At 42.9% G+C, this 23360-nt stretch overlaps 1 protein-coding gene across 7 annotated transcripts in view; it reads left to right on the top strand.

The window, feature by feature from the left end:
• SPNS2 (SPNS lysolipid transporter 2, sphingosine-1-phosphate) overlaps positions 1-23360 on the top strand; it is a 183973-nt gene that overhangs the window by 115213 nt on the left and 45400 nt on the right. For all 7 annotated transcript variants that reach the window (XM_087752200.1, XM_087752198.1, XM_087752201.1 and 4 more), the window contains 3 exons: positions 17276-17427; positions 19500-19566; positions 22190-22332. In XM_087752200.1, the coding sequence (XP_087608326.1) occupies positions 17276-17427; positions 19500-19566; positions 22190-22332 (362 nt within the window). The remainder of the gene's footprint in view (positions 1-17275; positions 17428-19499; positions 19567-22189; positions 22333-23360) is intronic.

Raw genomic sequence — 23360 nt, 5'->3', positions numbered from 1 at the left:
ATGAAACCTTGCTTTTGGTGCTTACCTTCCTACCCCTCTTAGTGCAAACTTCTGAGAGATCAGGACCCCTCTCCCTTGTGGGCAGACACCAGTTTCTTAAAGCAAGAAAGAGCTTGGAGGTGGAAAGTTGCAGACTGTTCTCTGGTCTTGTGAAATACTGCTATTTCCCATGTAAATATCTTGAATAAAGCATAATCTGTGTAAAAGGGATGCTGTTTTACAGATGAGCAAAGTATTCTGCTAAGTAGTTCGGCTCCACCAGGCTGGGAGACCAAGTGTACCTAATAATCAGCCAGCCCAGTCTGTGGTAATGTGGGTTTGCTGGGAGACGACAGAGTTGCAGATCGTAGAAAGTTAGGAAACAGAAAGGCAAAGAATTAACAAGGTAAACCAAGAATGTGCTTTTGAATCCTCCTGTTCTTGGTAAATATTTCTGTTTAAATGTTGATATAGCTAACATGGTAAAACCTTTTTGCTTGCACTGCAAGTTAATCTGGATAGGTATTTCTACTAGAGTTTTTTTCTTTTCCTTTCCTTTTGATTTATCTCTGAAAGAGAAAGCAAATAGTCCACTGTGGCATTCCAGTTAGCCTGCAGTGCTTGCTAAAGTCCTGTCTTTCAGACTTGCCAGATGTATATTTATTTCCAAAGCTTGTCTTTCAAGCAGTGCTAAATAAAAGAGAAGCAACAAATTATGTGCAGTATGGAACAAATGGTTAGCTGGGTTAATTTTAAAAAACGTAAACATAAACCAACCCCACCCCCCTACACAAGATGATTCACTCCAAGGGAAAAAAAAAGCCTTTAGTCTTATGTGCTCTGGCAGAAGTTGTGTTATAAAACATACAGCTTCTGTTCCTTTGCTTCCACTGTGTAAGATAAATCCACAGTTTGAAAACCAGAAACAAACAAAACTAAAAGCCCCAAGCCATTGTTTTGTGTGTAAGAAGGGTACTGAGTGTTATCTTTGAAGTCAGCATGAATTACTGGGATGTTTATATCCCACTGTTCCATCCTATTATTTTTTGAGCAGAACTCTCTTTTAGAAAGAAGGCAGATTAGATTCTCCCAACTTTGTGCAGTCTGCTGCACATACATTCAGCCCCTTCCCTCACATCCAATTCCTGACCGTTCGTGTGGCTGTTACAGAAATCGGTGCTGGAACTAACGTGGGGTGTTCATGGACAAAGGCTGTTAGTTGGCTCCTGGTGTATTCTGCCAGCCTTTAGTGCGGTACTGGAACCCTACAGATGAGCATATGCCATTGACATTGGGATTTCTGCACACTTGCCCTTTTGCTAGACTGCTCAGGAAAAATATAGTTCACTACGTACTCTCTTATCACAGAGGAAGAGATTAGGGTGGGTAATACACTGCAATAGTGTTGCTGTTGTAACTGCCAGTGGTGTCAACGCTCAAATTGCTAAGTGCTACTATTATGGCCCTATGTCTAATGCTGCTATAGTGCCCCACGCACTACCTGGCAGCTGTAACCTGCTCCTGCTTTGCCTCTGCTCTAAGATGAGACATGACAATCTGTACATCTCCTCTTCGCCCCAGCCATCAGGGCTCCCTCCTCACCACAGGAGAGCTGCTCTGCAGGGGGCGAGGGATTGGTGGGTACCAGGTGGGAAGGGTGCTGTGCTGGAGTTAGGTGGCTCCGAAGTCCAGAAGAGAGGGAAAGGATAGGGGTTCTCATCACTGCTTTACGCTGCAGAGTGAAATTCTTTATGGACCGATTCTGCCTCGCTTTCCCTCTCCCATGTGCCTGAAAGCAGATGGTTTAAAGAAATATACTCCCCACAGCCCCCCTTAGACCTGCTTCCCCTCCTAGCAGCCTGCTATGCAAAAGGCTTACTTGCACTGCAATGTGCTGGTGATGGCATTGCCCATCAGGAGAAGAGATGAACCTGCCTCAAGTCTGGTTACATGTACCTACGTCCATATGGCTGCTGGAGATGGAGTTACCCCACCAAGGGTAACTTTTAAGAGCTGGGATGTAGAAGTTGTCGGGTTCCTGCAACAGTTCTGCTGTGAGAAAATTCCTTTGTGTTTTCCTGCCTACTTGACTCTCTAGCTACAACTAGACGAAGACATAACAAAATCCATGCTCCCTGGACAAGGAAGTATGAGAGTTTCTATGGGAATTGAAAGGCGCCATTTCTTTGACTCCTCTCCAGCAAGACGGCACCTGCTGCTCCTTCCCCGTGCTATTCACAGCACTCTTACAAGTTTTACTCTCTTGTATTTGTTTTAATATGGATTATGTGAGGCGTACTATAGGAAAAGAATACTTTATTGCTTATTTCTTCAATAATGAAGCATTGGCTGAGCTGGTCTTAAGGTATTCTGGGCATCTGTCAAGTCTGCTAGCATCTTCAGCACAGTTGATACCAAATACTGTATGGGAAACTGTTTTCATGTAAGAGCAACATCTTCTCTTGCACAGACAAGTGTAATGATTTGAACTCTCGAGTCTTGGGTCCTCATTGTTCCCTCAGATTTTGCTGACCTAGGACAGAAGAGAAGGGAGAAGATTTATATAGATGAAATAGTTGCAGCTTGCTGAAATAGAGTGCAGAATTACTGTCGTGTGTTTGTCTCCTAGCTGCTTTATATTCCTACCTTGTCCCTTTCTACCTGTCCCTATATATGAGGGGGACTATAAATGAACAACAGGTTAGGGTGTTCTCGGAGCATCAGCCCCAAAAACCCACTGTATGAGAGAAGGAGGCTTTTCGTAGGTGTTATCAGAAATTGAAGAGTTGTATTTTCTGCTCTGAGTGTTGGTTTTTTCCCTCCAGTATCTGCATGTATGTATCTGTAAAACATTTGGAAAGAGTTATTGAAAATACAGCTGGTGATGGCTGCCAGGAGAGAGAGAAAAGTATAGCTCCAAAGCTTATTTGGAAAGTATTTGTGCGATGAGAAAAAAGAAATTAAAGAAACTATTATAAGGAGTATCTCTGCCATACCCCGGCTGCAGTGTGTCTGGAACAGGATCAGTTCTGCTCTCCCCTCTGAGATCCAAGAGCAATTGAGATTACACCCCCAAGTCCCACCTTCCCCAGGTAGGGGTAGTTTGGCACCACATCCCATTCAAACTTCTCAAATCACCCCAAACCATGTGCTGTTTTAAGTGTGCCCTCTGCTACCTACTTTCGGGTCATTAATTGGTCTGAAGGCATGCCATATCTGAATCAAACGCTGTGGATGCTGAAAGAAGAAGAGATGTTTCTATTGCTGAGTGTCATAACTCGCCTGACCTGAGGCATGCTGCTGCACAGGCTTCTGGTGCCAGTTCATTAAAATGAAGGCAGCGATTTGCACTGAAAGGTCAGAACTGCTCCTCAAAGCTCAGGTATTTTCTAGAGCAGGCGGACAGAGATTTGTGCTGGGAGAGTATCGAGAAACAGGCTTGAGGCTTAATGCTCATTTGCAGTGGGTCTTGGTGAGGGCTCCCTGTAATTGCCTACCCTCTTTTTTAGCAACTGTTGGTTATCTAGGTTACTGGAAGATGTTGAAATCATTATCATAGGATCTGTGATTGTGGTTCTGATTCAGCTCCTCCTTTGGAAGTCTGTGGGAACCTTTTGTGTGTCTTTGTGGGGACTGAGTCAGACCCTGTATCTTTTAAAATCAATATGCTTACATTTGATGCTGTTTCATTGCATCATGAAAACGCCTAGAGACAACAGCTGGGGACTGTGGTGCCGACGTGAAAGATCTTTACAGGCCAAAGGCCTTTACGGCTTTGTCCCATTTTTATGCAGAAACCTGAATTTACAGTCTCTAGGTTGAAGAGTAGGAAAATTCAGCCACTATCAGTTAATGGATGGTTTGGAAGCAATGCTTGCCTGTAACTACTGTCCTGCCTGTCCTGCTTTTATTGTGCCTGAGCATGAAATCTCACCTGGGTCAGTTATTTGCTGTGGAGAAGAGGGAAGAAGGCATATTTATTTCATTGCCAGGCTGTGTGTGTCTTGGAAGCATTCCTTCTTCTTGTGTTGTCTATTAAAATGTATATTCTGCTTGTCATACTGCAGCAGATGCCTAACCCCAGAGCGTGCTGATGGAACACAAAAAGGTTGTTTTATTGCTTCAACCCTGTCTTATTTGAAGTCTCTATAATGCTTTAGTATTATGCTTTATAAATAATTATTACAGCAACTTAAGCTCAGACTCATTCAAAACACCCCAGGAATGGAAGAAAGGGAACGTTCTCCTTAAATAGATGGACTGAACCAGCTGGGAGGGAGAAAAAAAGAATTAAAACAAAAAAGGTTAAAAAAAAAAAAAGTAGTGCTGCATGTAAGTTTCTAAGCAGATGTTAAAATACAGAGTAAGGAATTATAAAATTTCCTATTCGCTTAATGTAATCCTTGCAGTAGTGGTTGTGACGTGAGGAAGACAAGTCAGCCCCAATGCAGGGCTCCACTGTTGCATGCTGCGCTTCAGTAGTGGGGAAGCCTGGCTTGGTCAGACGAGTTCAGAAGGCAAAGCAAGTTGCTACTGCAGTGTCGGGATGGCACCACGTAATCCTGTTCCTTTGGAAATAAGCTTCCCGGATAATTGTGTATTGAGGGTATTGAGAGGATGGTGGGGTAGAACATGACCCTTCATTGCTTCACTGGGGCGTTCAAATACGGGCCTGGAGAAATGTTACCATTCGTTTAAGGATGTAAGCTGACACGTACTTAGTATGGGTGTAAGTGAGGCGGTTTATGGCTTGTGTTCTTGAGGCTTATGACTTGGAAAGAAGCATGATGCTTCAGGAGAGTTTGGTTTATGATGCCTCACAGACAAAGAAAACAATTCAGTCCACCCAGTTTTAGGCTCATTAGGAGGCTTGGAAACAAATCTAAACTTTGTATTAGCCGGGCCTTGGTGGTTCTTGACGGTTGTGCATATTGCCCTGAAAAACAGGATGCAGGAGAGAGGGAAAGTGTTATTCAGCCTCTTTGGCTTGTGTTCAGATGCAAAAGTATGGATTTGGGCCTTTCTTTGGTTGAGCTCTTGGTTGCCTGCTGGTACAAAAGCATCGGTCATACTATAGGAAGTACAAGTGCTTCTTCAATGGCCCACACAATCTGTGGCCCCCTGGGTCACGCACAAAGGCTGAAAAAAGGACCATTGTGCTCTGCGTAATGTGCAAATAGTGTGAAGACGGGAAATGTCTTATAGTACCAGGTGCTAAATTAGTCTTTTGAAGTGTTGACATTTCTTTTAAGTGCATAAAGTTCACATGCTACACAAAACACTGCATTTGCAATTCAGATAACGTTGAATTAGAGTACTAATCTCAAACCCATGTAATAGATTTTGAGCTGGAAGTCCCTGGGAGTGGTGCTGATCATCATGTCTGAAAACATGATTGACGAAGTCTCATGAGAGGATAGTGACAAAACATGCAAATGCATTTAATATAGCTAAATAGGATTGTCATTTTGTTAAATAGGCTGGCTGTAGAGAATGAAATGAAGCTACAGCATGACAAAACCTTGCCAATTAAATAATGCTTCAACTAGCAATATAACAACTGTTCAAAGGAGATCATGAATAAGAAGCTGCTAGGTAGGAGGAATTGGTAGATGCATCGGTTTCTCTCTGGAAATCTGATGCTAAAAATGAGACATCTCTCAAATGTAGGCCAAACATACTGCAAGGTCAGCCTTCCTCGCAGAACTTGGGTGCTTCTGGATCTTGACTGAGTCAGCAAGCCAGAGAAGTGTGAAAACAGAAAGCAGGAAGAAAAAATTTCAGAGTTTGGAATGATTCAGATGGTTTTTTTCAGCAAAGTTGCCTAAAAGGTCTGACCTGCCGGTGTACTTATTTTACTTTGCATGTGCTAAAAATTTATGCCAAGAATCAGCAGAACCAACAGTATAGGTAAAGTTACTGGGACTATAACTTTGTGGTAATTTCATTTAAACCTTGAGGTATTCCATTAAAACGTGTCCTTCACAGACTTCCAAAACTTGTTCTGCCCTTGAAAATGCATAAAGTTAGGGCAAAACATTCACACCTGAGTATCTCAGTCAGTTGGCTGATGCTTTTTTTGAAGGGTGCTGTGAAATCATAGTTTCTGCAATTGTCTTGGGAATAGGAACATGGGGTTGTGCTCTCCAAGAATGAGACCTGTCTGTTGGATTTGTTTAAATTTCGGTTTAAGAATTGCTCCAAACCAAAGAGTGTTTGAGCCAAGACAGCCCATTGGGTTGATGTGGTTAGATCTCACACATTTCTATGGACATCACTGAAGGTGGAGATGTTGTTAGTGTTACAGAATCATAGAATTGTTTAGGTTGGAAAAGACCTTTAAAATCATCAAGTCCACCCGTTAACCCAGCACTGCCAAGCCCACCACTAAACCATGTCCCTAAGCACCGCATCTCCCCGTCTTTTAAATACCTCCAGGGATGGGGACTCAACCCCTTCCCTGGGCAGCCTGTGCCAGGGCCTGACTACCGTTTCAGTGAAGAAGTTTTTCCTAATATCCAACCTAAACCTGCCCTGGCGCAGCTTGAGGCCGTTCCCTCTCATCCTATCACTTGTTACTGGGGAGAAGAGACCGACCCCCCCGGCTCCAGCCTCCTTTCAGGCTGTTGCAGAGAGCGATGAGGGCTCCCCTCAGCCTCCTCTTCTCCAGGCTGAGCACCCCCAGCTCCCCCAGCCGCTCCTCCCCAGCCTTGTGCTCCAGACCCTTCACCAGCTTCATTGCCCTTCTCTGGACACGCTCCAGCCCCTCCATGTCCTTCTTGGAGTGAGGGGCCCAAAACTGAACACAGGATTTGAGGTGCGGCCTCACCAGTGCCCAGTACAGGGGGACGATCCCTGCCCTGGTCCTGCTGGGCACACTATCGCTGATACAAGCCAGGATGCTGTTGGCCTTCTTGGCCACCTGGGCACACAGCTGGCTCATGTTCAGGCAGCTGTCGACCAACACCCCCAGGTCCTTTTCCGCCGGGCAGCTCTCCAGCCACCCCTCCCCAAGCCTGTAGCGTTGCGTGGGGTTGTTGTGACCCAAGGGCAGGACCCAGCACTGAGCCTTGTTGAACCTCATACAGTTGGCCCCGGCCCATGGATCCAGCCTGTCCCGATCCCTCTGTAGGGCCTTCCTGCCCTCCAGCAGATCAACACTCCCGTCCAGCTTGGTGTCATCTCCAAACCGACTGAGGGTGCACTTGATGATACTTACGTACCAGTGCCTGTAACTATTTGTTCTGAAAAATCTAGTATCTGTTTATAGCTGGGTTGCTTGGATTCATCCTCGCTTGTGACTCATCTGTGGCTGGAACACAGCAGCCTGTGAATATTCTTTAGTTTCATGTATGCCAGGTCATATTCCAGCTATTCCAGTTTTCAACTTTTGTGTGTCAAGAACCTTGCATTGTTTCCACCGTTGCAAAAATACCTTGTAGTTCTCCCAATCCCCGTTTTTGTGATTGTGTTATGATTGTCTTCGCATGTCTCAGGAAGGGAATGGTGATACTGCCTAATGCCAGGGATATTTGTTGCAAGTGCTGATAAGTGTGTCCCACCTGACAGATCTGGAACAAAAAGTAACAGTTTGCTTCCGACCCAGAACTATGGAGGTTCTCAGGGGAACAGATTCAGAAGATACATTCTGGCCGAGCTGCAGGTAATGGTTTTGTAACACGGATAAATGACCACTATTTCAGCCACGTGAAATGCTATGGACTCCTCTGTGTCTTACACCAGAGCCACAAGGATGAAAAGAAGCGCTTTAACTCAATGTTCTAGCAGGTACTGGTAACACGGGGCTCTTTATGATCCCTGTGATTTATTTGAAAACATCAACCTTTTTCTTTAAGGTCTGTTTTATAAGTAGCTATACATGTAGCACTCTGCCGGATGGTGTTCTGGTGAACAAGCAAGCTAATCTGTTACATTCCTTCCAATTACATCCCAGGCCCCTGTCATTAATGCAGTATTAATGACCAAGAGACTAAATTGAGAAGAACATAAATCTCACCATTTGAGTGTCATGTAATATTTTTACCACAGGCCCGTCAATCAGATGAAAAGCTCTTCAATTAGTAAGCCGAAATGCTGCTTTGTCTTAACTGAGGCTATTGTCAGGGCCCAGTGATGCTGCTTCATCACCCAGTGTCTTGTAATTACACTACCTAATTGGATGGAGAATGGGAATTCTGCTCTTCCCCCCCCCCCCCCCCCGCCCTTTTTTTTTGGTGCTACCCAAAAATGCCTGAAAAGTAATAGCAGAGTCTCTCAGGACTGGCACAGGTTTGAAGGGAGGGCAGTGATGGGAACTTGGATTTCAGACGCTGCCATTTTAACGTTGAAAGGGAATTTCACATTGAAAATTTGCAAGTAGCTGAGAAAAATCTTGGCCCTGATTTTTGTACCTGCAAAGCACACAGCAGCTCCCTGCCAACTCTGGGAAGTGCTGTGGGAGTCTTGCTACTTCTAGGGTGTTTTTGTTTTTTCTCCAGAGTGCTTAATTAGGTACTTCACTTTAGAGCCTATCTGTAGGTATCCAGTTGTTAAACACTTTAGTTGCTGATTGAAGGGTGTGATGAGTGAAAAAGGAATATCTTACAGTCTTTATTTTTACGTACTAAATAATAATATAAATCTCATATAATGAGGGCACTTTAATCAGCCAGAATCTCAGGTACATTTCCAAATAAAAATTTCCACATTCAATTAAGTGTGCCTGAGCAGGTCACCTGGGAGAACTAAAGCCATTAGCAAATACAAGAGACAATCACAGGAAAGGTGGGTGGACTTTGCTTCATCTCCCTTGCTCATTTCTATATTTAAATATGTATTTTGTTCTCTTTCTACTTGCTGTAGTCTCTCTTCTCCTCCTTGAGGGTCTCTGAATACCAGCTGAATTTTCCCAAAAGGGAATTGTTCAAAGGTGAGGTGCTTAGAGCTGAGAATTGGTAGGACACTTAATGCATCCAAAATGAGCTGAAGTTTTGAAGTGCTTGACATAGTGTAGATGGATGCTATAGAGGAATCAGAACTGCTTTAGAAGCTATAGTAAGTCCATCCTAATTGCAAAGGGTTTGTATATTGACCCTTGAGCAAGTGATTAATGAAGCATACTAAGATTTCAATAACGCAGTAGCTTGCTATTAAATCTTGACATGGTGTACTGATCTCATCTGTAACATGCTTATAACCTCTACCCAACATATAATAAGCATGTGTGAATAAAACAAATGTGAAATGTGTGAATGAAATGTGTGAATACTTGAATGAAGGCCCAGGGCATTTTCACTTCAATGTTAGTGACCTGCCCTTCAGAGTTCAGGGGAAGACTTTTGGCTAAGAGAAGTATCCTTCATCGGGCACAAATATTTAAACTTGTATACTTCCCGTGCCCAAGCAGGCTTCAGGGAAACAAAGTGAAGAAAAACCTGTTTAGGATGAATGCAACAGAGATGCAGTAGATGAGATGGTGTCTGCCGTATGGATTTAACTGAGACTTTGAATAGCTTACCTTTGCTAAAGTGGCATCCCCACTCTAGAACTGTGCTTCTGTCCATAGAGTGGATAGAATATCCTGTAGTGCTGCTTCAGTGTGTATCAATACTGATAGGAGGCAGTAAAGATGGAGCCAGACTCTTCTCAATGGTGCCCAATGAAAAGATGAGGCAATGGGCACAAACTAAAATACGGGAAATTCCATTTAAACTTAAGAAGAAACATTTTTACTGTGAGGATGGTCAAACTCTGGAACAGGTTGTCCACTGAGGTTGTGGCTTCTGCATCCTTGGAGATATTCAAAACTCAACTGGACATGGTCTTGAGCAACCTGTTGTAGTTGGCCCTGCTTTGAGCAGGGGGCTTGGACTAGACTATCTCCAGAGGTCCCTTCCAATCTCAACTATTCTCTGATTCTGTGACATGCATGCAAAGGAGAAGATTAGTTTGAAAACGGTGATGAAAGATGGGCTTGGCATCACGAGTTCAATTTGAAGGGAGGAAACTGTAGAACTTAAATCCAGTGGTGATAGAAGTTACGGGAAATGTTGTGTGCAGTAGTGACTTAAAAGGCACTTGTGATTGTAAAGAGATGGGAGGTGAAGAGTAGTTATGGGTAAGTGATGACACGCGCAATGAGGGAAGAAGAGAGGAGTCTAAACCCAATCACGTTTCTGCAGTGGGCCAAATGGCAAAAGAACCAGCAACTGCAGTGAATCTCCCCCAGGCTTCCCTGACAGCATGACTCACGTCTGATAAGAGAAAAGCATCTTGGAGGTGAGAAGGGTAGTTTATAGTTACATTTATCAGACAGGTAACTGTAGCATGAACCTTTAAATGCACTTGTATCTCTACAGAAAACAGATAAAATACTGATAGCTCATAGCATTGCATCAGCGCTGATAACTCATCAACCTGTCGCCAACCAGACTCTACACAAGCAGGTACCCTGGCTAGTTGCTATCTGTGCCACCCAGAGATTAAACATAATCAACTCCTTTTGATTGTAGGAAATCCTGAAAACAATGCTTACCCAATCTATTTATGGGGGAGAAAAGCACCGACCAACAAAACATCACAGTAAACAGTTCTGCCCCCGTGTTGTTTTGTATTTTGGTCTCTTGGCTGGCAATCCCCACGAGGGATTAGTTAAGATTACTTGTAGCTAAAGGTAGATACTCATCTTCCTTTGTTCCTGCACAAAGATCTCCCAACCGGTAAGATACCAATAGGCCAAAATTTGGCGTGAATATTCAGTTACTTAAAAGTCTGGGCTGGACTTGACAGGAAGACATGTTCTTCAGGATCGGTATGGAACAATTCACCAGTACTAAATATGTAACCCCCCTCTAGCTCTTTACAATAGTTATTCTCCTTTTTTTAAAGGAGAGCTAGAACCATTCACGTTTGAGGAGGTAGGGCAGGTGACTTTGTGGTGCGTATCCAGATTTGACACACCGTTCCTAACAAGTGTGTGGACCCAGGACTTGTATCCACCAATGGAAGCCAGGTGCCTTGGTTATATGTATTCAAAATTTGTAAAGCTCTGGGCTGCACAGGGGTGGAAGATGTATTTAGGTTTATCTCTTCTGCTGTAGCCTTTGTCGTTCATCCAGACACAGAATGGAATTTAAAACACAAACATCATCATTTAATGTCATCTTGTCTTTCATGATATGTCAATGTCCCTGTTTGACTTGGAAACTTTCAGGTTCTTAAAGGTGACCCCATCATTACTGGGAGGACTAAGGGAAATGGAGTGTTTAGTGTTAAGCGAATATGTCACCTGCATTTGTAATGTCATTCCATTGTTCAGCTCTTCTAGTGACTCTCAGCTAATGAGCTGGAATTTGAACTGTGAGTTTACAGGAGCCAATGCTCTGAGTCACAATACCGATACTCAGAAGCATGTTCCTGGTTTGGTTTGCATCGTGGGTAATGGTACATCTTTGCCATACCTGCGGTGAAGGGTGTGGCGTGTTGTCCCTAGCCGCTTGGACCCCTGCAAAGTACTGATACGGTTGGGAAAACTGGGTGGAGTGCAAGAGGAAGTGGTGTTTGCCTGGCCAGAAAACACAGGTTCTGCTCGGGAAAGGCAAATGCTTGCACATGAGTGTAGCTGTCAAAAGGGACCACTGTTGTGCAGCCCTTGAATATACATTTGAGCCCTGTGGGGTTTCCTTTGGTCAGCTGACTCCTTCAGTATTTCGGATTTATCTATCTTCAGTTGATCGAACTGATCACTTGTGACTGCTGTGGTACCCTGGACGTTGTCAGTGCAAGACCCTGCCAGCTGTAGAAATACAAGGGTTTAACTGCAGTAGAGTTCAACTGAGTTTGCTCTAGAAACTCAGGGAAATTAAATCAGTCCTGATGCTTTCTCCTTAGTTCATTGTCATTCCACACACATGTATTTTAGGCTTTGCGTGGCAATCCTAGCTGCCTGGTGGCACGGATGGTTTTCCTTATGCACGTCTTCTTTCCAAGGATGCAAACCCTTATTCTATATCCTTGTTTACTGCATAATGTTTCTATAATAAAGGAAGGAAAATATGGCAAACCTCAGCAGTTCAAATATGGAATTTCATGGTGCTGAGCCCTCTTTTACAGAAGCTAAATGTAGAAACCGCAGGAGGTTAACTCAATATCCTCATATAGGAAAGGGTGCAGGTGCGGTTGCTGCAGCTGTATAAAAGATCCTTCTTTTAGACCAGCAACATCAGTTCAAAACATGGCTTGCACTGGTGCTGTGCATCCATACCAGTAATTTGTACTAGGTTAGCTGTATCATGTGATCTCATCGGTCCGTGGGTCCCTAACCTGAAAGAAGCATGTATTCAGCTTGTTCTAGGAGACCCTTAAAAGCTACTCCACATTCAAATGCAAATATTTAATAACCGAAGCTTAAGGATCATATGATTCTTTAGACAGTAAATCTGGTGGTTCAGAGTTGTACACATATTTGGCAGATTATAGGTTTATCACTGACAGCTAATCTTTTAGAGAACTGTGGCTTAATTCCTTTTGTTAACTAATTAAAAAAAGAGAAAGAAGTTAAAGCTGTAATTAGACCTATTAAAATATATATTACTCACTCAACGGCTTATACAACTAGGATAAATGTATAATTAGGAGGTTTGTCCAAACATGATTAAAGCTAGTCACGTGTCCTAGGCCATCAAACATTTATGTGTGCATGAGATTGAGAGTAAAGTCAGTACGAAAATGTGAATATAAACCATGTCATATTTTGCAGAGAAAATACATGAACTATCTTTTGGCATATTATAAATATTTAACTCAAATCATGAAAGCTTTTTTCAGATGAAAATTCTGAAAGGACTGCGTCAGGCCTATAGCTTCCAGTGGGATAGTGTCGTTGGCAACAGTAATCAGACCAGGTCCATCTGTCCCCATGATCTATCGCCGCTGTTGCCTGCAGTTTGCTGATAGTTTAAGAAATTTAGAAATTAGTAGGTTGCGCATTCCTGTTAGTGGTCGGTGCATTCCCTGAGGCATAAGGATTTGTATCCCTTCAAAAACTCATATCTGTTTTGGGGAATTGCGTTTCGTTTTTGTTCGGGCTTGTTAGTCTTCAAATTACAAAGTAGTAAAGTCTTCAGCTTTAGAACTAAGGCGTATTTTTCCTTCCATGGACTCAGGAGATGGGAAGGAGAGAGCAGGTCCATTGACCTTTTCTACCTCACGTAGGCCTGTACGAGTGCTTTCTCTGTGCGCTACTTTTTGGTGATGGCATCTCTTGAAGGGAAATTCCCAGGAAGACTGTGGCAGTTCTGGGTCTCTGTCAGCCACCATTCTTTCCGTATGTTGATGGTTTGTTGTATGCTGGAATCTTCCCTGGCTTGTGTCTCATCAGCCCCTTTGTGGCACATGCAAGTTGGAGAAAGGGACTCAGAGCACCTTTGTATCCTAAATTGCCCCCAGAGCTCATAGCAGTCGCACTGTATGGTTCAGGTCTTCCTATGATAACCCCTCTCCAGCTGTCCACATCCAGGCTGGTGCCCAGGAGCAATACTGCAGCGTGGATCTGACCGCGACAGTCTCTGGAGCACTTCAGGCTGAAGCACAGGCAGGGAGGGGGATTTCTGCCATACAGCGGTTGAAGAAAACCATTGCATCTCTACAAACCAGGAGCTGTTGGCAGCTCTCATCGAGCTGCAGACATCTCTGACATGACTGCTAACCAAAATTAAAGACATAAATAAATTGTTTGCTGTAATAGCTCTTTGTTTCAAAACACTTGAGTTGCAAGCACGGACCCAGAGAAAAGACACTGAAGTATTGAGGTTGCTGGGCTTAACCTATGGAAAAGAAATAAGCTCAGGTGCTGAAGGCTGACTCAGATATTTTCAATTTTCCTGCCAGAGCGAGAACTATTTGCACAGATGAACAAATTACAGTAGAGTGCCAGTGTAACGTAGAAAGGAATAAGCTTCTTTAATATATATCAATTTCTGCATGGGGAACAGTGAAATTCAGTTAAAAGTCTTAGCTGCCTGTAGTGCTTTTAAGCACAGATAATGTAGAGAAGAATTTGGCTGGTGTCAGCCCTTTTTGTCTCGCTAAACTGCTGAGAATCCCGGGGTAGGACCGAGGGGAAAAAGCGCTTGGGGGAAAATCTGGTGCAGAGGAAATGGTAGAAGTGTCCTGCTACAGCTGCGGAGGAGACCGGCGCTTCCTCTGCCTGGGTAATAGCTGGCTTTCCCGTTTGTTTATGTTGGTTGTCATGTTCACGTACACTCAGAGAGGGAGAGAGATGTGCATATGGGTGTATGTGTCTATAAATGCACACACACAAAATAGCAGTTTTCTATATTGCATACATAGTAGTTTTGGGACCAGTCTCTAAGTGGTTCATGGTATGTCTGTGGTCCAAATGAGTTGCAGCATAAGAATTTTGGAGTTGTTTTGTTGTTTGTATTTTTTTCTTCTTATATGAAAAATGAAAGATTAGGCTTGTCTTGGAAAGGAGCACTTTTTGTTTTGGGATCTGTCCGTCTTCAGAGATGTCAAAAACATAAGTTTTGACTGACTGATCGGAGATGGAAGGTTGGGGGTTCTAGCTTACTGTAACAAATTACCGTGTAATTCTGTTGTATAGGTTCCAATAGGATGCGTGCTAGCCAAAGATCCAGAAGAGATCTTTCAGCAGGATAAGACGAGGCATTAGTTCTTTAATCCTAGATATAGAGCTCCAAAATCAGGCACAACATAGAACCAGCTATGAGTAATTCCCTAATATTGTTTTAGATTTTTGTATGTTTTCCCTAGTTGTTACACCTATATAGCTGCATTGTCCAGTCTTGAATATATGATCTCAGAAGGGCAATACCATTCATGTCTTTATGTAGATTATGCTTTTATAAGACTGCTTTTATTGCCGACTGAAGTCAGAATCTCGTGACTTAAATTTGGATACCACTGCTCTAGAGAATACAGTTTAAATATTAAATAGTTTCTTTTAGTGCGAAAGCATGGGATAAGCCAGGGAGGAGGGTCTGAGGAGGAAGTAGGGGAGAAGAATGAACATGTTACTTGTTGCGGATGATTTCATTGCATTGGGACTCTGATACAATGGTATTGATGTTGCTCTTTACCGCAATAGGTAAACTTTGTACAGTGTCACTGCTTTACGCAAGGATTGTAAGAGGAACCTTCTAACAGCGTTATTTGGAGGAAATTCCTGTCCAGTGCATTCACTGGGAGTGATACTGGCTGGGGAGCACAAACTTGTGTCATTTTTATGTAGGTATTTCAAATTTGAGGAGCCTCCAGTGCATTTGCAAATTTGTCATTCTACAGGTGTAACTAGCACTCTCTGTGTTCTCATTCCAGGTCTGGCAGATGACTATTTTGCCTGTCACCCTCTCTGTGATCCGGATTTGAACCTCTTGGGGAACCAAAATCAGCCTCCAATTCCCCTGCTTTCTAATTCTGCATGACTAAGTCATTCAGCACGTTATAAATACTGTTGCTCATTCCAAATACATTAGTTACCTGTGCACCAATCATTGTCAGCATATTTCTGCAGTGGAGTGGTTTAGCATTGGGTAATTGGCATAAATCAAATCGCCTGACTCACAGTATTGCCCTTTCTGCATACACCCACGTGTGGCTGTTACGTATGTGCAGCTTATGGGAGATATATGAAAGACAGCAGCGTTGCAAACGTCCTGCCAGCAAACAAGGAACTTGTATACACTCAGAAAATAGCTATTGAACTTGTATACACTCAGAAAATAGCTATTGATGCAGAATTTACGTCAAAATAAGAGGAAGTGAAGAGTGCGCAGAAGTATTTGTTTTGTGTGACTGTAGGAATCCTCAAGAAATTCTTTTCAACCAGAGGGTTACAGTGAGGAGAACAATGAAACCGTGTCAGTGGTAGATTTTTGTCTGCTGATGGATATATTTATGACTGAGGCACGTGTCTTGATGTCTGCGTGGTATTTTCCGTATCTGTGAATGAGAGCCCTGTATTTTGGCTTAGCTTTGCTGTAGGGCACAAAGTCACTTCCCTGTAACTCAACTTTTCCCCATCAGTAGAAGGGGAATCAGTAATCGTTTGTTGTTCTCAGAGCACTTTCGTGTTTAAGGACATACCATAATCCCTGCTGTTCTTCTCACAAATGATCTATAGAATGATAACAGTAAATTGAGGATTTGTAGAGGTTACATTTGTAGAAATAGATTTCCCTGTGCTTACAGTTTTCTGCAATTGACTGTTTAATTTCTGCACCTGAGTGACTTCTGGGTGTAGCTCAAGCTGCTTAGGTGTCTGAGAACTTGATTGTGCCCATGTATCAAGTATTTAGGCATCAAAGTGTTGTGCCTTATGCCTTCACACAGCAGCACCCAGAAAACTGCAAATGTAGTGAAAGAGGTCAGCCTGAAAATCGGGTCCTTGCAGTTTATGAAAAGTGTTGGCCGAAACAGGGAACCGGGCCGTGAAGAAAATTCTATTAGATGAGCAATGCCTTTCCGTCCATTTTAGGCTGTCTTGTGCTGAATGTGAAGTCCATCTCCTCGTTCTGTTGGGTTGCCCTGTACTCAGAAGGGCACGTAATTCTCTGGGCAGCTTACTGCCTTTTGCAGCCCGTGCTGTTGCCTTGCACGGCTCTGAATCTTTCAGCTGGTGGTACTTCTTCCTGAGCACACTGATGTTCCTGTGGGTCACAGCAAAGCTCAAGGCTTATCTCCTTGTAACTGTGTGCATCTCAGCTCAGATTGTAACCTGAGGTTTTTCAGAAGTGTTCAGTGTTGGCTTACTCTGCCTTCCCGCTGTGAGGGGGAGATTTATGCTTTTTTCCAAGGCAAGTGGAGCGAGATAGGTGCTTAGCGCCTTTGAAAAACTTCCCTTATTCAGTAGCTTCTAATCAAGGAAAAAAGCAAGGGTTCGGGGGTTGCAGGTTCAACTCTTTCACAGCTGTGAAGAGCCTTTAGGATTTCACCAGTCTTAGCTTGTCCCCGGCATGCTGGGGAGGCTGGGGTTGTGCTCAGCAGGTATTGCCTTTTCTGGATCCCTGAGCGGGGTTTGGAACTGCCCCACCTCCCCAAACCCTTAATTTTAAACAAATTTTAAATTTTTAAATTTTTTGTTTCATTTTAGACAAATTAAAAGAGCCTGAGGTTTTAAAAAATAAATGCATGCAAGGGGGTCGCTTTCCAGTCACGTGGGTTTCTGCTTCCCTATTTGCGCAGCTTTTGCTGCTGTCCATCCTGAATTCAAAAAGACGAGGGGAGAGCTGCTAACGTGTTTTATTTCTTTTCTCAGTATTTCTGGCTTCTTGTGCTCTCACGAGGGTTGGTTGGCATCGGTGAAGCAAGTTACTCCACTATTGCACCAACCATCATAGGAGACCTTTTCACCAAAAACACAAGGACCCTTATGCTCTCAGTTTTCTACTTCGCAATTCCTCTTGGCAGGTAAGTGACCTAATGCTTCTTTCATCTGGTTTTGGCTTTTCTCTTAAAGTAAGTTCACACAGATCTTGGTTACTAACGATGATAGTTCTTCTGTCTTTGCCTGGAATGTTATAGACAGGAAAATATTGTGAGCAGTGACTAATTAGTTGCAGGAATTGGGTTCTTTTTCTAGCTCTGTTACTGGTTCATGTGTGACTTTTGGGAATTAGAGGGAAGGATTTTTTTTTTTTTTTTCTTACAGCAATGGGGTGGAAATGGAATCAAAATACTTTAGCTGACTTTTTTTTTAGCATTATTAAATTAAACTATCGTTTTGAATAATGTTATACTGGTTATGTTATGTTATACTATCATTGCTTCAATTCATTTGAGGTCTAGGCCGCCTTTAGCCAACGTCTTTCAGGTTACTGTGAAATCAAGGTCTCAAGACACTGGGCTGAGTTTTCAACAGTGAGCGAATGGGTACCTGCTTCTATGTGACAGTCTAAATATCAGAGGTTTCAAGAGGAGCATGCTATATAACATACGCACTTTGAAATTTTGACTTCTTTTAAAAGTATTTCTAGTTTAAGCTCAAATTCTGCCTAACCTTGAATTTGGCCAATCTAAGTTTGGAAAATGCAACTAAGCCAATCTTAGATGACTTGGTAGTTGCGATAGCAGTGGCCAGTCCATTTTAGTGCTGTTGCCACTGAAACAGCAATTGGGAGAAATTGTGAAGTCTAGTGTAGACAAGGCTGAAGAGAGAAACTGTAATGGTTGTTCACAATCAGTCTTAACGCAGAGCAGTGGAAGGCAGCAAGCCTGTAGATGCTTGATGAAAGCACCGGGCAGACTCAGATTTGGAGCAGTTATTTCCTCTGGTTCTTTCTTTCAGCGGAGTTCCCTTGTCAGCCCAACGCAGCATCTGATTGTTGGGACAGGAGGGAATCTGGGGTTTTTTTGTTTTGGTTTTGTTTTTTTATTTTCTTAAAATAATGGCTGACCCTCTATTGTGAGGTTGTAGGCAGGGTGGGTTCGCGTAGTTTGCATACTGATTGCCAGAGCTCACAACATCCTGTGCAGAAGTGGCATCATGGTTCATTTCCAGCAGGGAAAACATGGGCAGCAGTTTAACCCCCCCCAACACAGGGAGAAACTTCTGGTTTAGGGTGGTGCGTTTTACAAGTTAGAGCACTCATCCCTGAGATGAAACTCACAAACATCCATTTGCTCTTGAGGAAAAAGAGATAGCCAAGTCCTGGGCAAAAAGCCCAGTTTGGGGGTGATTATAGATGGCAACCTCCAAAGTTTAGCAGACTGTTCACGAACGGCATGGGATGGCTGACAGCTGCCCCGCAGCAGTCCTGCAACTTTTAGCCAAGGCAATCTCTGCAACAAATGCAGCAGTTTGGAAGAAAAGGAAATTCACATCCATTCAGTTCGCTTTGAGAGAAGCATGGCTGCTTTCACCTTTATCTCATCTCTTGTGAGCCACCTTTTGTTAGCACAGTGTAATTCTTAGCATGTAGCTGAAGGTCCTGCTGCTCCTTTATCTTCAGAGGGGATTTCCAGGCTTCAGGTCTGATGTTCTCCCATCAGAATGTCTTGCATATTCTTGGGTTTTTTTATAAGCTTATGGAAAATGGTCTCTTCATGAGTAACTAGAACTAAGTACAATTAAACGGCAAGAAAAAAATTAATGACAGGATATGGTGTGTCCTTGAAGGGTATTTCTTAACTGAGAGCTCGAACGTAAAATTGTTAAGTATTCATATTACTGCACAGAAAGTCCTGATGTAGAAATCAAATTGGGAAATAAATCCTTTTTGAGGCTTTGTTGCCATCCACTGTAGATTGAAAGGTCAGCTATAAACTTGAGATCAGTGTCCAAATTTCCATCAGATTTGAGCATTTTTAGATCAGCTGTGCTGGGATGAGTTACATATTAGCCACCATCAGCTTCATCCCCCATGTTTCTTCCTGCAGCAGAAGAGAACGTAGGACACACAACTGACTGTGACTTTTTTTATCTTTGTTTAAGAACAGCTATGATCGTGGTACTCTGACTCTCATCTTCGTGTTTCTTGCAGTGGCTTGGGATACATCACAGGGTCAAGTGTGAAGCAGGTTGCTGGAGACTGGCACTGGGCATTGCGGGTAAGCTACTCTTAATAACATCATAATAACAGTTGCATCGATTAATCAGTGTTAGGAAGAGTGCTATCACACAATTCCTCAACCTGTTATTATATATAGAAGGTAAAGGATTGTAAATTGCATTTATGGATATTAAGTGCATAGCAGATGCATTCTCTAAGCAAATGTGAATGGTATGTCTTTTTGGCTTGTTGTACTTGTTTTTTTCCCTGCCTGGGAGCAAGACTGTTCCAATCACTTTATTATCAGTCAAGCATGATTTCTTGATGAGGATGGGAAGACAAGGCATTGGCCTTAAATCAACTCCACAGTCTTTCAGTCCCCTGCTGTCAAGAAACTCTGAGAATGGCTTCCTGCTTTGAGGAAAAAACACTTTGTTCCAGTTTCCGCTTGTTTTTCTGCCCTGAGACAGTCGGTTTCCTTCTATTTTAACCTCTTGGGACCTTGATAAATGTGTTGAAAAGATAATAAACTCCAGTCACATAGGCACAAACAGATCCTGAACACAAAGATGTCTTGAAAGAGCTGAGAGGAAGTGGCCCAGCAGAACTGTTGTCTGACCTTTGGCAGTCTGGGTGGCATGAGCCCCCGTGAGGTGCATTCTCTGGCTCTGGCACTTCATGAAGACAATGAATCTCATGAAGCTCATGCCAACACCATTTATAACAGCAGGTGATGAAACACATGGGTTCCCATCTCAAGCAAATGTGCACCTCTGTGACACAGGCCATTCGCTCCCTGTCCTGCAAGGGTATGCAAAGCCAGGAAAATCACCGTGAACAGTTCATCTGCAGCTAGGAGAGTGGAGAGTAGTTTCCAGCTGTGAACCTGAAATGAAAAGTTTAATGGCCTACAGCTTCACACCAAGAGGACGGCTACCTCATTCAGTCGCAGAAATGCTTTAAGGGTAAAATTAACTTTTGAGCAGAGGCCAGCACAAGGAATAAGAAACCCCAAAGCCCCTCCTGCTGGTCAGTGGGCTTTAATGAGGTTGATATGTTGGAGCGCTCTTGTGTTTCTGTCTGTAGAACCCAAATGATTAATTTGTACAAAGAAATACTCACTAGCACTTTCTCTTCAGATGAAGTCTCCATAGTTATCCTGAGAAATCCAGGCTATCTGCAAGACTGTACCCCTTATAAGTCATGGTTTCCACTGTAAATGACACATTGATGCATGCTTCCCTGACCATGCAAAATCGTGGGGAATCTGACAAGCTGCACGCTTCTGTGATGGTTGCTTTGGACAGCATTGCTTAGTGTTCATAGTCGAACAGCACCTGTTGAAAGCTTCCAGACATCGGTGTAAAGCAGCCTCCGTCCCTGCGGCAATTATTGTGCTCTTGCACGATGTATGAGATTCCCCTAGGTGATGCTTCCCTCTGTGATCTCCTGTGGTCTCCAAATCGGGAGGAGGTCAGGAATAATCTGTACTTCAATGGGCTGAAGAAGACAGAAGGGCACTCTGACAAGTGGCAGCTTTGTCTCTGGATCTAGCAGTAATGTCAGTGTTTCACTGGAGCATTACTGAATATCCATGGATATTGTCCTGTTGGAGGATTAAGCCTTTAGATAAAAATCAAAGAGCCTTTAAATTATATGACCCTAGAAAATCCCAGCATTTCAATTTTTTTTACCAGTGCTGTGTCTTGTGTTCAACTGTAATAAGGATACTGTGTCAGGCTTCATTTATCCCTGGATGAGGGATTTCCAGTTCTGAAATATTTTTATCTACCCTTCCCTTCCCTTGAAGAATTCTGGGTTTGTTGTCTTTGGATGTGAAACACTGGTCTGTGTGTAAAGGCTGTTCTCAAGTTACTATTGGAAGCATTTTTTTTTTTTTTGGAACACAAATTTATTTTTAAAATGGATTGTATAGAAAAGGTGATAGTTCGGTGAAAATCCATGTTCCTGTTTTCCTAACAGAGCTATTTTCCATTCTGACAATGATGGAACTTAGTGTCAAAAGAATAATCATATTTATAGCTTGAAAAACATTGTGGGATCTTTGTATTTTTGTGTAGTGATTGAGAGAAAGGATTGGAAATGGGGAAGCCTAACCCTTCAATGTGCTGTTTTCCTATCTTCCAGCCTGAATTTGCAGTGTTTCTTGGTCTGCTGTACACTGAGATAATCTGAGGAAGCTGCCTGAAAGTAGGAAGCCATTGTGGGTTAGCTGGAAGAGGGATGCATGTCAAGCAAGGATTTTCAAAGCCAGCATGCTCCCTATATCCAGAAATCTTCCACCTGGTCTCCTTGCCTTTGAAAGGCTTCTCCACTCTCCCAGAAACTAGTTGGTCTCTTAGCCCAGCTGGGAGTGGGTTTCCAAAGAGTTAAACATCACGGAAGAACCGTATTTAGATGAATCTTGGTACTTTAATAACACAAAGAAATGGACTGCCTTAATCAGAGTATTCTCAAAGCTGCATGCTTCCAGAGTGAGATAAGAGTCCAGGGAATGACAGGGAGGAAGGAAAGGAGCAGATGCCTCAGTGTGCTTACAGATTCTGGCTAGCTGTAAAGAATCGAGTCACTGAAATGAAACCAATGTAATCTGCTTCTTACTGACTAGTCAAAGCAAACCCTGCTGACTCCTCTGCTAATTCCCTGTCCCTTTCTTGCAGGTATCTCCACTCCTGGGAATGATAACAGGGACGCTCATCTTGATATTTGTACCTGCTGCTAAAAGAGGAAATGTTGAACAACTTGGGGGACAGCTGAAGGCTCGGACCTCATGGCTGAGAGACATGAAAGCACTGATTAGAAAGTAAGAGCACTCTAGTAAAAAGCATGCTTTGCCTCTCCTGCTTAAGTGCAACGTCCAGCGGCCTGTACTTCTTAGCACTGTGAGACTGGAAAGTGACAACATGCGGGGAGGTGCAGGAAGCTTAGGACCTAGGAAAGAAAATCATAGTTACATTTTCAAGAGGTATTGACTACAGTGACAATGATGGATTCCAACTTTTGCTCTAACCTTTCCAAGATTGAGATCTAAGAGAGAGTCTGCTTTGTTTGGCTCATACTTCAGACAAATCAAGGCTTTTGAAGTGTAGAAATTGCTGTGTTCCTATATTAATTGTTGTGCCACTGTTGTTAGATGCTTATATCCTTTTTCTTCCTTGAAAGAGCTACTCTGCTGAGTGGCAAAAGACAATTAAATGCCAGAGCAATTTAAGAGGAGAAAACACACAAAAGCTTGCACTACATGGCAAGTTTAAATATATATGTTTATACAACCACATGTGACTGAATGCATGAGCACTGAATGTGCTCGGGTGCCTGTGTATGTGCATAAAAGATTGCATGCTGACGAGTGTTTAAGCAGCTGCCCTTGCTTCCAGAAAGCTTGCCTGTGCATGTCCCAATACTTGCACTTGTGAATTCACTGTTGCATCAGAATTCTGATGGGAAACTTGTGGTGTCCTTCGTTTTTAGAACTGCTGGCTAGAATACCTTCCTGCTATTGTCATCCAGTATCAAAGGACTATGAAAAGTGCTGATGGTTAATTTATCAATATTTCTATATTACTTTTTTGTTAGTTTATCCAAGTAGTAATCATATGGTGGCATGGATGGGGAGGGAGAAGTGAAATTGGTAATCCAGGTAAAGAGGTGATATTACAGTGAAAGCCCTGTGATTCACACATCATGTCTTAATGACTAAGTATTGATTGTCTTCTGAAATGGTCCCATGAAAAATGGTCTCTTTGAAGCACTTCTGAAGAGTTAAGTACATTATCAATGGAGCATCACGTATGAAGAAATATACTATGCCTCTTATTCTCCATTGCTTTG

Source organism: Nipponia nippon, unplaced genomic scaffold, assembly GCF_047370975.1.
Source record: "Nipponia nippon isolate SJK-2023a ecotype South Korea unplaced genomic scaffold, ASM4737097v1 scaffold_15, whole genome shotgun sequence".
NCBI classification, from domain to species: Eukaryota; Metazoa; Chordata; class Aves; order Pelecaniformes; family Threskiornithidae; genus Nipponia; species Nipponia nippon.
Note: the sequence above shows the minus strand (reverse complement) of the source record. Positions and strands in the feature narration are given on the sequence as shown.